The 14,803-nt window shown below is 63.1% G+C and overlaps 4 protein-coding genes across 4 annotated transcripts; 1 reads left to right on the top strand and 3 right to left on the bottom strand.

Moving 5' to 3' along the window:
• Positions 1-153: 153 nt before the first annotated feature.
• On the bottom strand, positions 154-3,000 carry PAN0_016c5273 (uncharacterized protein; the record flags this gene model as incomplete). The annotated part of the gene is made up of 1 exon (XM_014799214.1): positions 154-3,000. The coding sequence occupies one exon, from the start codon at positions 2,998-3,000 to the stop codon at positions 154-156; it is 2,847 nt and encodes a 948-aa protein (XP_014654700.1).
• Positions 3,001-4,983: 1,983 nt separating this feature from the next.
• Positions 4,984-8,403, bottom strand: PAN0_016c5272 (ATP-dependent protease La 2; the record flags this gene model as incomplete). Its single annotated transcript, XM_014799213.1, has 1 exon — positions 4,984-8,403. One exon carries the CDS (start codon positions 8,401-8,403, stop codon positions 4,984-4,986), a length of 3,420 nt encoding a protein of 1,139 aa, XP_014654699.1.
• A 1,761-nt stretch (positions 8,404-10,164) lies between these two features.
• PAN0_016d5271 (eukaryotic translation initiation factor 5) lies at positions 10,165-11,442 on the top strand (the record flags this gene model as incomplete). Its single annotated transcript, XM_014799212.1, has 1 exon — positions 10,165-11,442. The coding sequence occupies one exon, from the start codon at positions 10,165-10,167 to the stop codon at positions 11,440-11,442; it is 1,278 nt and encodes a 425-aa protein (XP_014654698.1).
• Positions 11,443-11,647: 205 nt separating this feature from the next.
• On the bottom strand, positions 11,648-14,083 carry PAN0_016c5270 (uncharacterized protein; the record flags this gene model as incomplete). Its single annotated transcript, XM_014799211.1, has 1 exon — positions 11,648-14,083. The coding sequence occupies one exon, from the start codon at positions 14,081-14,083 to the stop codon at positions 11,648-11,650; it is 2,436 nt and encodes an 811-aa protein (XP_014654697.1).
• Positions 14,084-14,803: the final 720 nt, after the last annotated feature.

Here is a 14,803-nt window from a genome sequence, read left to right as displayed (position 1 = left end):
CGATATGTCCCGGGGAAGTGCGATGAGCATGTCCCGGGGAAGTGCGATGAGCATGTCCCGGGGAAGTGCGATGAGCATGTCCCGGGGAAGTGCGATGAGCATGTCCTCCGTGGCAAGGAGTAGGATTTGAGCTATGTTCAGAATCCAGCGCGGCTACGAGAGATACTGGGAAAAGTTGAGCTGGCCTGCATCGGAGCCGTACTGGCTCGAAAACTCGGCGAGTGCCTCCGCGGTCTTCTGCGGGTCTTCGCCCCACTCGTTGGTGCCGTACCAGCCGGTGTTCTGGCTCATGACTGGCGTAAGTGCCTCATCGGTGCTGCCGTTGCTGCTAGCCGCAGGCATATTCCCTCCTGCACCCACCGTGGCGCCGCTGGCCAGTCCGACGGTGCCGGGGAAGCCAGGCCGCATCATGGGCGAGTTGCGTGCGCTGGGAGCGAGAAAGTCGTACATGCCCGAGGCGTGCGCCACGTACGGCGACGAGCCGGCCACCAAGGCGCGCGGCGTCGCACTGCCGTTGGCCGAAGCGCTCGGCTGCAGCGGCTGCGCCATGGCGCCGCGACCGCCGTTGCGCGCCTGCGCCTCGGCATCCCTCTCGACGCACGTGCCCGCCTGGTGGTAGAGGTAGTCGAGCGTATGGTGTCGCAAATGCGCCTGCTGCGGCGCGTAGAATCCGTTCTTGTGCAGGTCGTTCTGCAACGGCAGGTCTAACGGCGCAGCCGCGTACCAAGAGACCTGGCCACCCGGTTGATCCGCAAACATGCCGCGCGTCTCGGGCGGCAGCGAGGCGTAGAATCCTTCGCCGCGCTGCGAGCGCACCAGATCCACCACGCCGATCGTCGGCGGCTGAGCATGCGCGCTAGCATCCGCCTGCTGGCCCGGCACGCCGCTGGCCATGTCGGCAAAGTTGGACGAGGCGACCTTTTCGATGCCAGCCGAAGCGACGCCGGCAGCGACCGCGGCATTGCGCAGTTCCGAGAGCAGCTCGGCATCCACGCCGCCGAGCTCGTTGCTGAGCTGCGCCATGTCGAGCGTAGCAGCTTGCGGGGTCGAGAGCAGCTGCTGCAGGCGGAAGTAGTGGTCGGGAGTCACGCGCGCCGCCACGAGCGACGCGAGCCTGGTGAAGGCGTCGCCGGCTGCTTCGGCCTCGGAGCCATCGGGTGCGCGGCCCTTCTTTTTCGGCCGGAAATCGTCGAGAGCGTCCTTGAAGAGGTCGGGGAATTCGGCGCCCTCGCCGCTCGACGCATCCTCGTCGCGCAGCGCACCGGGGCCCTGCACGCCGCGCAGGAAGGGCGACTCCTCCTTGGCGGGCGGCGCGATGGCCTTGTCGAAAAAGTTCATGGGCGTCTCCACCTTTCGGATCTCCTCGGGCACGCAGCTCGCCCAGCTCTTGATCTTGTGGAAGACGCGCTGCTGCTCGTTGTAGCGCGACTCGGTGACGTAGAGCGGGCTGCGCGGATCCCAGTACTCGGGCTTGGGCCGACCGCGGATGTACTTTGTGTAGAACATGACCATGATCTTCTCGAGGATGTCCTCGATGTGGTGGTCCGCAAAGTAGCCCGTCTTGACCACCTCGTCCTTGAAGAAGCGCTTGGACGCAGGATGGAACGTCTGCTCGGGGCGGTAGTACCAGCATACGGTGACCCAGCCCTGGTCGGGATCGTCGTCTTCGCGCCGTAACACCTTGAAGATCTGCGCGACGATGGGCTTGGTGGGATCCGACGGGTTGATGAGATGGATCCAGTCGCCGACGCGGAATGCCTTGCCTTTGAGGTTGAGATGCTCGTAGTACGTCTTGGACTTGCTGCTGATGCGGGTGGTGAGATCGCCGTGCGAGCCGGCGCTTGCGTAGAGCGGGCCATGCGGGATGGAGGAGAAGTGCCTGCTGGCGTCTGCTTGGGCGGCGGCGGCGAGCACGTGCTTGGCGATGATGGGCTCGCGCTTGGTTGGCCGCGCCTTGGTGAGCTCGTGGTAGTAGCGTTGGAGAACGACGGCGTCTGCGTAGGGCTGACTGCCGATGGGATGGAGTCTGCGGGCGTTTTCAAAGAGCTGCAACACGTCCATCTCAAAGTCGGTGGCCTTGGGATACTCGCGCTCGCGGATGCGTTGCGAGATGGCCGAGAGCGACGTCGGCTTCTCCACCTTTTCGTAGTACTCTGGATCCGCCTCTGGATCGGGGCAGTCTTCGAGCGAGTCGGCGAGCCTGCGGCCGGTGGGGTCGATATGGCCGCGAAGGCAGTCGAGCACGGTCGAGTAGACGTGTTGCGCCTCGTCTGCATCCGCGGGCTCGTTCATCCAGCCGAGATCGTGCGAGTCGGGCAGCTTGAGCTCGGGCTCGTTGGCATCGGCCTTGCGCCGTGTGCGGCTGGCGGGAGACGCGCCGGCGTTGCCGACCGCCTGACCCAGGCCTGCGCCGATCGAGCCGCCAGCTGCGGTCATGATGGTTGGCTCTGCCGTCGATGTGGGAGCATCATCGGCGGCGGCAGCACCGTTGCTCGAGTATTGGCTGCCAGAGGCGCGGGCATGTTGTGCATCACGGACAGAGAGCTGGGACTGCTGCTGTTGGATCTCTTGTTGGCGCTGGAATGGCGGTATCGGTGGGAACGAAGGCACGTTGGCGGCACCAGGCACGGGAGACGAGTGGATGGCGGTAGGGATGGGGTTGTAGAACGTGTTGGACTGCTCCGGAATGCCTGGACCTAAGGAATGCGACGGGTAGCCGGTGGGTGGTGGCGGCTGGAAGGGCGAGGCAGCGGACGAGTAGGCGGTGGGCTGGGCTGCACGGAGACGCGGCGAGGTGATGTGGGATGTGCGCGGCTGCGGGGTGGGCTTGGGTGGCGGAGGTGGAGCGGGCCGAGTCGGGGTGGCGTTGGGGTCGCGATTCTTTGGTGGACGTCCACGACCTCGCTTGATAGGAAGAGGAGTGGCGAGCGGCGAGTTGCTGCCCGAGGCCATGGCTTGTTGCTGTTGCTGCTGCTGCTGCAGCTGGTACGGATTGGACATGGCGATGGTGGGCGCGCCAGCTACGTGTGCGGTTGCGGTTGCGGGTGTGGATAGACGCGCAAGCTAAGCGGGAGCGAGTGGAGGTGGTGAAAGGAATACACGCCCGCTATCGCTTGCTGACGAAGTGTAGAACGAGGGCAAAGCCGAGGGGTGAGAGATAACAAGATGGTGCTTGTGAAGCTGATGATAAGATGGACAGGACTGCTGTGCTGGCTGTCCACTGAGCCCGATGAGCCGCTTGTGGGTTGTGCGATACGAGGTCGAGGCTGGATGTTGGAGCTGAGCCAGGTGTGCCGGAGAGAAAAGAGGATGCAGAGTCCTACCAAGCGGACGTGTTGGCGAGGGGGACGCGCAGTCAAGACGAATGATAGAGTAGCGGAATCGGACTCGATCTGAAGTGAATGGGATGCGTGGATGCGCTTGTCCACGGTAGAAGGGTGGCGTGTGGAACTCCCGTGGTGGTCGATGGTTGCGATGCGGATGCGGTACGGGGGTGAGTGGTGATCGCGAGGGATGCCAAGGGTCGAGCGAGGCGACGGCGGTGGGGGGGAGGCGAAGGGAGGGCTACGGACGGCAGCGTGTGGAAAGGATGGGAGGGGGAGTGAGATTGGCAGGGTGGCGAATGTAAGCCGGCCATAAGGGTGAGCGTGAGCGTGTTTCTGGCAGTCGACCGAGGCTGCTTCGCTCCGTCCACTCCGTCACGTCGGCTCGCCTCGGCCTGCCGAAAAAGCTTCGCGCCGTGTGGCCCACCAAGAAATCATCATCGCGCCGGCGCTTCGATGCAGCCGTTCATTCACGGGATCGATTTCCACCAACTCGGCTCAGACTCGGGGGCTGAGCGATGCAACTGCCACATCCACCTCTCACTCGCTCGACCTTTGCTATTGCGACGTGTGGGCTAGCGCAAAGCTAGCCTGAGCCAGGGTGAGCCAGAGCCCCAGCCCGGACCAAGCCCAAAGCCAGCCTAAGGCGATGCTCGCTCAGTCGCGACACGTCTTCCGTCCCGACTGAGCCTTGTTTGCCCTTTGCAACCCACCACAAAAATCCAACAAAAAGCTGAGGAAATTTCCGGAAAATTAAGGCTCCCAAAATCCACGCTCGCAATTCGTCCTGGATTTCGATATTTGCCACCCGGTTATCTGAGGGCGGCGAGCTACATCACGGCGGCTGCGTACATCACAGATGGTGTCTATCTGACAGTCGCCAGCTCTAACCTGACCGTCGAGGCCCGGCACGCTTCCAGGGTTGGCTGGCTGGTGTTAACACGGGACGGAACCAACTCGAGATCGGGCTAACGGGTACACATACACCGCTGCTAGACATGTCAGCGACGCAGCTGCCACTCGCTAATCGCAATCGCCGCGGAACTCCATCGCCCTGCATTGTCTGGGATCGCAGCCACGGGAAAGCTGACCAACGTCTCTGCTTCTGGCGATGGCAGCGGCGTATGGGTGACCACCGTGGGCTTTGAGGGGGAGAAAATGCCACAAAGGGGTCCCACCAAAGGCTTTGCCGATGCTGCTCTTGGCATGGACATGAGGTAAGCGACGCGCCGTGCCTTTCTCCACCTCTCTCGCCATTCCCCTTGCCTCCTCCTGCTGAGGCCTTTCGGAGCGGGTAAGGAAAAATGTATAAGCGCCAAAAGCACCACAGAGGACAGGCGAAATGCAGGCCAGCCTAGCTAATCTACACGCTTCGCTTATGCAGCCCTGCGAGAGACTGTCCGGCAATTGGCTTCCGCTTCCATCGACGACCCTGACAGAGCCCGTTTTTTGACAGCTCCCAATTTCCCCTCCCTCCCTTCGCATGCTACTCCCGCATCGGGCGACTCTTCCCGATCCCATCCGTCGCCGGTTTCCCTTGACTCCTTCTCTTTGGTCTCACACTCTAGCCACTGACGTTCTAGGGATCCGAGTTCGTACAATACAATACATACAAGCGAAAGCAATACAGAACGAGAGAGAGGTGGGAAAGAAAACAGGTCTAGAGTCGCGAGTCTTCGATCTCGTGCATGAGTCGGCGGCCCTCGCGGATGCCCTCGTGCTCGTGGCCGTATCCGTTGGCCTCGAGTGCGAGCGCGGCATTCTCGAACAGCTTGTTTCCAAACGCCGCCTCCATGGCCTCCCACACCGTCTTGACGTATTTGATCTCGAGTTCGTCGCGCACCTTCTTGGGCAGATCCGACTCGACGTCCTTGCGGTTTCGGTGGGGCAGCAGCACCTTGCGGATGCCGGCGCGCGAGGCCGCCGTGAGCTTTTCGCGAATACCACCCACAGGCATCACTACACCGCGAAGCGTCACCTCGCCCGTCATGGCAAGGTACGGCGAAATGGGCGTCTTGGTCAACAGACTCACCAGCGCACACGTCATCGCCACACCCGCCGACGGTCCGTCCTTGGGAATCGCACCCGACGGCAGATGAAGGTGGATGTCGTTCTTGGGGAATTCCGAGTCGCGCGTGTGCACGATGCCCAGCTGGAACGCATTGCCCTTGACCCATGACAGCGCCAACTCGGCCGACTCGCGAATCACATCGCCCAGCGAGCCCGTCAGCTTCAGGTAGCCACTTCCCGGCGGCAGCAGCAGCGACTCGATGTGCAGGATGCCTCCCGAACCCGAGCCTTGGTAGGCAAGGCCCGTCGAGACGCCCGGGCGCGCGTTGGCTTCGGCCACCTCGGGCTCGTACGTGTCCGGTCCGAGATACTTTTCCAGGTCCGCCTCGCGAATCACGGGGTCGTACTGCTTGGGCTGGCCGTTGTCGTCGCGCAGCGTGCCCTTCTTGGACTGCGAGTACTCGACCGCCTTGGCCCGGGCGAGCGCGCCGATCTCGCGCTCGAGCGTGCGCACGCCCGCCTCGCGCGTGTAGCCCATGGCGACTTTGAGCAGCACGTCGTCCGACACGACGAGCTGGTCGGGCGCCAGCCCCTGCGCCTTGATCTGCTTGGGCAGCAGGTACTGGCGCGCGATCGCCGTCTTCTCGTCGTGCGTGTAGCCCGAGATGTGGATCACCTCGGTTCGGTCGAGCAGCGGCGGCGAGATGGTGTCGAGCGAGTTGGCTGTGGCGATGAAGAGCACGCGGCTCAGATCGATGGGCACGTTGACGTAGTGGTCGCTAAACGTGTGGTTCTGCTCCGGATCCAGCACCTCGAGCATCGCTGCCATGGGGTCGCCGTGCAGCCCGTTGCCGCTGCCCAGCTTGTCCACCTCGTCGAGCAGGATCACCGGGTCCGACACGCCCACCTTGCGCAGCGACGACACGATCGAGCCAGGCATGGCGCCCACGTACGTACGGCGGTGGCCACGGATCTCGGCCTCGTCGCGTACGCCGCCGAGCGAGAGCCGCGTGAACGGACGCTGGAGAGCCGAGGCGAGCGACTTGGCGATCGAAGTCTTGCCCGTGCCCGGAGGACCGACGAGCAGGAGGATGGGGCCCTTGTCGCCCACACGCAGCTTCTCGTTGCGTCGGCGGCGCTTCTCCTCCTCGATCTGTTCCTTGGAGATGCCCTGCTCGCGCGCCACCAGATCCTCGCCCTCTTCTGCGCCTGCCAGGGCAGACAGGTCGTCGTCATCGGCGCCGTCGGCCGCCGCATCGTCGGTGGAAGCGGATGGAGTGGCTTTGCGACGCTCCGCGACTGCCTTGCGCTCTGCGTCCTCTTCGGCGTCGAAGCGCTCCCTGGCCTGGGTGGTCTTGAGCTCGAGCACGGCGAGGTACTCGATGAGGCGCTTCTTGACCTTTTCGAGGCCGTAGTGGTCTGCGTCGAGGATGCGGCGTGCGCGGTCGACGATGCCCTCCTCTTCTTCTTCGGCGGGGGCGGCACTGGCATTGGCATTGGCGCTCTTGCGGTGCAGCACGACGGCTTTCTCGTTGGGGTCTCGTTGGGGCTCGAGGTCGGCGCTGATCCTTTCCCACGGCAGCTCGGCCATGATCTCGAGGTAGGTGATGACGACGCCCCTTTCTACGCTCTGCTGGGGGATGCGGGCGAGACGCTTGAGCTCCTTGTCGCAAGCCTTGCGCGCCTCGGGGCTGAGACGAGCCTGGTCGAGCTTCTTGGCGAGCTCGGCGAGCTCGTCCTCGTCGTCGTCGCCGCCGCCGGATCCGGGCAGACCGCCGCCGCCGGGCATGCCCTTGATGCCCGGCTTGGCTCCACGTCGACCGCCGAGGGGCCCGGTGATGATGGGCATGCTGCCGTTGTCGTTGTTGGTGTTGTTGCGCGAGTTGGGCGCACGGATGATGACGCCGCCGCCGAGCTTGTTGTCGTCGCGGTTGGAAGAGTTGGAGGTGATGGCGGAGATGCGTGCGGCGACGCCCTGGTTGAGCGCTGCGAGCTGGGCGAGGAGCGCCTCGAGCTGGGAGCGGATGACGGTCTCCTTGTTGCTGGGGTTGAGGGGCGAGGAGAGCGCGACGATGAGCTCGCGTGCGAGCTTGACGCGCTTGACACCGTTGAGGATGACGTCGACCGAGTGGCGAACGCGCTCGCGCTGATCCCAGTCGCCGAGGATGGCGACGCGCTCGGACCACTCGCAGGCGCCTCCGAGAGTGCCGACGACGATGTCGGCGAGGAGAGCCGCCTGGGACTCGCGACAGTCCTGCATGAAGCCACGCAGCTTCTTGAGCAAGCTGGCGGGCAGCAGAGGCAGCGCGGGGCCTACGATGGGCGAGGGGGTGTTGGCGTTGGCGTCGCTGGGAGGGTTGAGCTGAGCGATGGCGTCGATGAGCTCTGCGGAGGCCTTCTTGAGCCTGACGACGAGGTCGATGTCGCCGGGCGATGCTTCTGGGAAGGTGGGCCAGGACTCGTCGTCGACAAAGGCGGTGGCGGTGGCGAGTGGGATGGGCACGTCTGGGATGGCGAGGTTGCTCTTTGGGTCGATGGTGGTTGCGGTGAGGGGGGCACGGATGGAGAGCCATCGGTCGATGCGGACGCGGGTGAGGCCGGAGACGAGGAGGGTGCAGGTCTGGTTCTGCGGGTTGCGTACGAGACGCATGAGGCGCGCGGCGCATCCCCAGTCGTAGAGGTCGTTGATGCGGATGCGAACGTCGTTGTCCTCGGGAGAGGTGAGGTTGCGTGCGGCCGCGTCGGAGGGCAGCGCTGGGTTGGTGGCGCGAGATACGGGCTTATCGGAGGAGGCGGTGCCGCTAGGTGCCCTCAGGGTGGGTACGCAGGCGATGATGATGGGCTTGTTGGAGTCGAGACGCGAGCGGCCCTGGTGGCGGGAGCGCGGGGAGGCGTCGTTGCTGGACTCGACGTCATCCTTGAGGGTCGAGTACTGGAGCGCGGCCTTGAGGAGGCTGAGCGAGTGGGCGTACGAGATGTTGATGGAGAGTAAGAGGTTGGGATGCAGGACGAGCGGATAGGGGAGAGGCAGGACGGGGAGGCGGTCGGGAATGGAGATGCTAGGATTCATGTTGGGCGGTTGTCTTGGTCTTGGTTAGATAAGACTGGCCAAGCAAGGCCTCGAGATGGTGGCGCGAGCTGAAGTGGTCGAGGGTAGAAGAGAGCGGTGTGGAGTGCGATAGGGAAGATTCGAGGGAGGCTATGAAGGTTGAGCAAAGATATCGAGGAGGGCCTTGTGGTTGCGATGGATAGCTGTGGAGAGAAGGAGACCAACCCTAGCTCCACCAGAGAGTGAGTGAGCGTGTGGATTGGGTGAGCGCGTGAGAGGCTGGGAGGACTACCGCTCTCATGCGAGGGTTAGGGCGGCCAGGATGTGCGGGGTTGCAGACGGAGAGTGAGTGGCCGCGGCGCGCGCAAAGTCAACGGCGGGACCGGGGCGAAATGGGGCCGGTGGTGTGCTTTGCAGCCGCTGCCTGAGTCGCATGCGTAAGCCATCTCGGTTGAGCCCCGTCTGCTGGGATTTAGCGTCTCCACAGGCTCAGGTGCCGCTGAAAGAGCGCTGGCTGCAGTGTGGAGGCGGCAAGGGCGGCTGCTGCTGCTGCTGTGACTGCTGCTCTGCCCGACTCGCCCGTCTTTGGGAAATTGGCGGAGAAATTGCGAGAAAAAGGGTTGCCAGCTGCCACGGCTCCAAGTGGATCCCGAAGCCCGGTTGGTCGTGCGAGTCGAGTCGAGTCGAGCCAACGCTCTACACTCGACCTCATGGAGTGGCCCTTGGACAAAGTGGCGTGCGAGATTGCATCTCGATGGCGCCCGCTGCGGCGATGCTCGGGGCTTGCGTGTATGCTGCGAATGCCGCGATGGGCGTAGCACGCGCGCTGCTGCTGGGCTTTGGCCCTTGCAGCCGCCGCCGAGTTTAAGACAGCCAAGCCTCCCGATTCGGGCCCAGGCTGCGGAGCGGACGGGTCAAATTTAATAATGTGAGAGCGTGCAAGCTACACACTCTCAGGCACAATTTTTCTTGCAATCGGGCAAATCGACGTTCCGATGCAGAAGGAATTTTGGTGGGTCCTGCAACGGCGTCGTGCGGGCGAGATGAAGAATGCCGACGCCAAGGCTGCAGTTTTTGTGTGGCTGCCCCGGCTCAGTCGCGCGCTCCGCGAATTTCTTCAACCCGCAGCAGCAGAGCGCAGTGCAGTGCCTCGCATTCTTCACAACTCACAGACTCTCTGAATTTTGCGGGTTGGCGGTTTGCGGTTTCGATTTGCGACTTTTTTTGGTGGGGCCATCGGGGCCTCCTCACTCTCGCTGGCCTCGAATACGAGAGCGCAGCTGAGGCCTCCCGACATCTTCCTTCGCTACCATCGCAACTCTCTTTGCACCACTGCTCCAACACCCACTACCAACACAAACACTCTCGTCCGTGCTCCTCGCACGCGCTCAATCGCCAACACTTTCATCGCATCCCCACCTGCTCACAACCGCTGCAGCTTCTCCGAGCGCTTTGTTCTGTCCGCCAGCATCCCCAGCCTCGGCGCTTCTGATCAACCACCGCACCCTGTCGCCATCTACTTGGGCAACGATCGAGACACCGTTGTTTTTATGTCTCTCCTCTCCTCCACCATACCTCGTCCATCCGTCAACTCGCCTTTCGCCCGCAGACAAAAACCGCCCTTTTCGGTGATGCATCGTAGCTGTACCTGATACAACTACTTGCCCATTTCTCCATTCGACTTTTTGCATATCTCGACCTTCCCATCGTCGAGACTGACCCCCCAACTTCTCACTCAAGCTTCAGCTTCAGCTCCAGCTCTAAGCTCGATCCATCGCCATCATGTCCGTTGTCAACATCCGTCGCGACGTCGACGACAAGTTCTACCGCTACCGCATGCCCCTCCTCCAGACCAAGATTGAGGGCAAGGGCAACGGCATCAAGACCGTCATCCCCAACATGTCCGACATCGCCCGTTCCCTCAGCCGCCCTCCCGCCTACCCGACCAAGTTCTTCGGCTGTGAGCTCGGCGCACAGGTCTCCGCCGACGACAAGACCGACCGCTACATCGTCAACGGCGCACACGACGCCGACCGTCTGCGCGAGCTCCTCGACGGCTTCATCGACAAGTTCGTCCTCTGCGGCGACTGCAAGAACCCCGAAACCGACCTCAAGATCCTCAAGGACGGCGACATCCTCCGCAACTGCAAGGCGTGCGGAAAGCGCACCGGCGTCGACATGAAGCACAAGCTCACCACCTTCATCGTCAAGCACCCGCCCCCCAAGCGTGTCAAGGGCGCCAAGGGCGCCGGCAAGTCCGCCGGCCAGGATGCCGGCGACGGCGGCTCCGACGACGAGCTCACCAAGCGCATCAAGGCAGAGGCCGCCGAGATCCCCACCGCCGAGCAGCGCGGCAACGTCGACGACGACTGGTCCGTCGACACCTCCGAGGCCGCCGTCGCCGCACGCGTAAAGGCGCTCGAGGGCAGCGTCAAGTCGTCGCTCGTGCTCGGCGACGACGAGGAGGACGAGGACGAGGACAGCCCGTACGCCCAGTTCGGCCGCTGGCTCGTCGCCAACCGCAAGGGCGGCGAAGAGGGCCGCGAGTGCTCCGCCGCCGAGGTGTACAAGAAGGCGCAGGAGTTCGGCATCGAGAAGAAGCACAAGACCGTCCAGGTGCTCGCACAGTCGCTCTTCACCGACGACGCGCCCAAGGAGATCGAAAGGTACGGCGCCGTGCTCGCCAAGATGGTCGGCGACTCGGAGAAGCACCAGAAGGCCATGCTCGGCGGCTTTGAGCGTCTCGCCGGCGTCCAGTACCCGGCGCTCGTGCCCAACGGCGTGCCCAAGATCCTCATGGCGCTCTACCAGATCGATGTGCTCGACGAGGAGTTTGTCAAGAACTGGGGCACCCACGTGTCCAAGAAATACGTTGACAAGGACACCTCCAAGAAGGTGCGCCGCGCCGCCGCGCCCTTCCTCCAGTGGCTCGACGAGGCCGATTCGGACTCGGACTCGGACGACGACGACGACAGCGACGACGACGCCAAGCCCAACGGCAACGGCGCAAAGAAGTCGTCCGAGGAAGAGGACGACGACTCGGACCTCGACAATCTTTGAGTTGTTTTCGTCCGCCCGCAACATGTTCCCGGCACCGTTTCGTATTCTCGTTTCGAATCGAATCCTCACCGCTCCTGTCACTGTTTTCTCTTACAACTCATCGAAATTGGCACGCGTTTGTTCCTGGGATCGGGCTGAGATTGCGGCATGGCTGGGTTGGATGGGAGTGCAAGGGAAGATGTGTAGTGCGCGACGTTGGGAGGGTCTAAGGCTGGGACTCGACGGTGTATTGGAGGAGGTAAGCCGCGAGGGCGGGTTTGATCCATTCGTGTACCCACGGGGCGGCATCGTGGATCACTGCTGCCATCCATCCCGCAAGCGTGGGATAATACGTTTGTCTGGGTTGGTACGAGGTGAGGGCCGATCTGATGCTTTCGAACAGCGGAGTTGGATTCTGGTGGCTCAGTTCGCGCGGGTAAGTCCTGGGCACACGCACAGGTTCGGCCTTGACATTGAGCACAGTCACTGCCGGACCTGAGCTGGCGGTGGAAAACGGAAAGTCGGCAGCATCTTCGTCGTCGTCGACCTTTTTGCTTGTGCCCGACCAAAGCTGTCGATGGGCAGAAGGGGCGTGATTCGACGAGACCGTATACGGGTGCAGTAGCGACTGAGAAGGTCCGGGTGTGGGCGGGCAGGACGATCCAAGTGCAACGGGGTAACTTACTGCCGCCACATGTTCGGCCAAATCGTCAAAGGGGATGGAACATTGTTCAACCCACCGCAGCACGCGGACCAAGCGACGCACCAATCGGACGAGGGCAGGAGCGGTCGAGTAGATGTCGTCTTCATCGCGAGCTTCGGTAAGAGGTCGAACCCAGCCGCGCAGGAAAGGTCGCAGCTCAGCAGGGATGTAGATGCCATACCTCGCTCCATCTGGAGGAGAGGTTTGGCTGTCTTCGCCTCGAAGACGGCCGAAGCGCGCGATGAAGGGCAGACGATCGAGCAGACGCGCGGGGTGCAAGAGGTCGCGCCACCGCCATGCGATGCGCTTGCGCGTGTTGAAGAAGCGCACGCTCTCGTTCCACTTGACCATCTTCTTGAGCCGCGTCTGGGGCAGCCGCACCAGGGCGTTGGTTTCGATCGTCGACACATGCACATGCTTGGAGCTACCTCCACGTCGCTTGTACTCGAGCTCCATCTCGCGATACTGCGTACGCAGCGCCTCGCGCACCGTATTCACCACCGCCCCCGGCCACGTCTTGAGCACCGGCATCGCATCGCGCTCCGGTGTGGCGTCGGCACTAGACGACGAACCCGAGTGCGATCGATCGCGCGCCTTCCCACTCCCGTTGCGCGATGGGAGCGACTGCAACGACAGCGTATCTGGATCGTGTGGAAGCTCCGGGCCGTAGCCACTGGGGACCAGACCGAGGATGCGACCTTTATCGCGCTTGAGTGCGGGGAAGAGCACGTTGATGAGCGCCTTGGATTGCACCACGTCCGTGGCGAGGGCCGAGTGGAGGGCGGCCTGTTGGTCGTCCTGGGTGCGCACGATGCGCGCACTCGCAGGCGAGAGCGGTGGCGATGCCGCATTGAACGACGAGTCCACCGATGCGCCCAGATCCGACGCCTCGCGCCATGCCGGTGCCAGACCAAACGGATCGCGCGGTCCTGTCAGCCCTGCCCCCGAGCGTCCCGTCGAACCCGATGCGGACGCACGCACCTCGCCCCACACGTCGCGGTTGCACAGGCTGAACGGATCCACGTCGCTGTACGCACTCCCGGGCGTCTTGGGCATATCGGCCCGCGACGCCTTTGTAAGCGGAACATTGCGCGGACACAGCACCGACGGAATCAGGATGACGCCGCTGAGCAGCAGATCGTGCGAGTTGCAGTACGCCGAGATGGTCGAGTTGATCATGGCCAGTCCGTCGGCCGACTGGCAATCCGCCATGATCGGGATGATCGTCCCTGCCGGTGTGGCCTTGGGACCGCTGCGCCCCGGCATCCAGCCCTTGAGCATGTCGATGCCGTATCCGAACAGATCGGGCGTCGCCCATGCCGACCAGCTGCGCGACCTCCTCCTGCGCCGGTTGATCTGAATCGGCGGTGGTCTCTTCCTACTCGCGCGTGGGGTCTCATCGCCCCTCGGACCCAGCTGAGCCGAAGGCGTCGGACTGGGCGACGAAGGTTCGGACCGATCCGCCGTCGACTCTCCATCGAACGTGTGCGTAGTCGACGTTGGTGACGAAGGCGAGCTGGACCCCTCCGACGATCGACCCGCCTTTTGCTTGAGGAGCGCCTTTTCTATGCGTGCCTTTTTGGCAGCCCACTGTGCGACGGTGATGGAGAACTGGTCCGAGTCGGCATGCAGCACAAAGCACGTATACGGCGCGCGCGGGTTGCGCTTGGTAGGCCCCACATCCTTGAGTGCAAAGCTCGAGGGCGAGCCGGACGAGAGGCGCAGTGCTACGTAGCGCGCGACGGCGTCGTTGTGCGGCGCATAGATGACCACCGCCGAGCCCTTGGACGAGTCCCACCATGCGCGCGACGCCGGCTCGTACGTGTGCAGGAAGAAGAAGTAGAGCAGCGTGTGCAGGTGGCACAGAACCGCCTCGAGATACAGCGAGACCGCGGTGGCCCAGGTCCGGATCCGGCGCACCGTCGGCGAGGGCGCAAGCGAGCCCCTAAAAGTGTACATCGGCAGCCGGCTTTGAAGCAACGTTCCAGTTGGTCTAGGCGATCTAGTCTAGAGATCGATCATCGAGCGCAAGCAGACGATGGTGGCCTTGAAGCAGATGAAAGCAGAGGGTGGGACGTAAAGATAAAACGGATGTCTAGCTGTATGTGTACGCGCTGCTTCATCAGCGACTGCACCAGTCGAATCCACCAAGAAACATGCAGAGCGAGGAGCGGAACAAGTCGGAAGTCTGGCAGAGAGGGAGGGTGAGGAGATGCAAGGAAAGAGGGTGGAAGATGGAATGCTGCTCGAGTCGCACGGTCCGCGTTTGCACCCGGTGGCTTTTCCAGCCGAGTCCGGTGCGAGGTGGGAAAGCTGTGCGACCCGCAAACGGTGGTAGCTGGCTGCAGCGCACTCCCAAGGCTTGGCGCGGGCGCTGGTGGGCGACAAAAATGCCCATGCAGGGTCCAAACGCTCGCACGCGCCCGCTCGCACTGCACACTCCTGACGCCATCCTCGATGCCATGCATCTCTCCCGTCCGCCACCAGCCATGGTCTCAACTGGCAAACGGCTCGCTGCATTCGGATGGAGCTTCTTCTGATAAGCCGGACCGTCGGGCTGGCTTAGCCGGATGCAGGATCGCGCACACAGCTTGCAGCGCTCGTAGCTCGGACAGTCTGCTCCTTGTACCCAGCGTCGTAGAAGAAGCAATTGTCATGGTGCCTCTTGGTCTGCAGAAG

This window comes from Moesziomyces antarcticus, assembly GCF_000747765.1.
Source record: "Moesziomyces antarcticus DNA, scaffold: scaffold_v10016, strain JCM 10317, whole genome shotgun sequence".
Lineage (NCBI taxonomy): Eukaryota > Fungi > Basidiomycota > Ustilaginomycetes > Ustilaginales > Ustilaginaceae > Moesziomyces > Moesziomyces antarcticus.
Note: the sequence above shows the minus strand (reverse complement) of the source record. Positions and strands in the feature narration are given on the sequence as shown.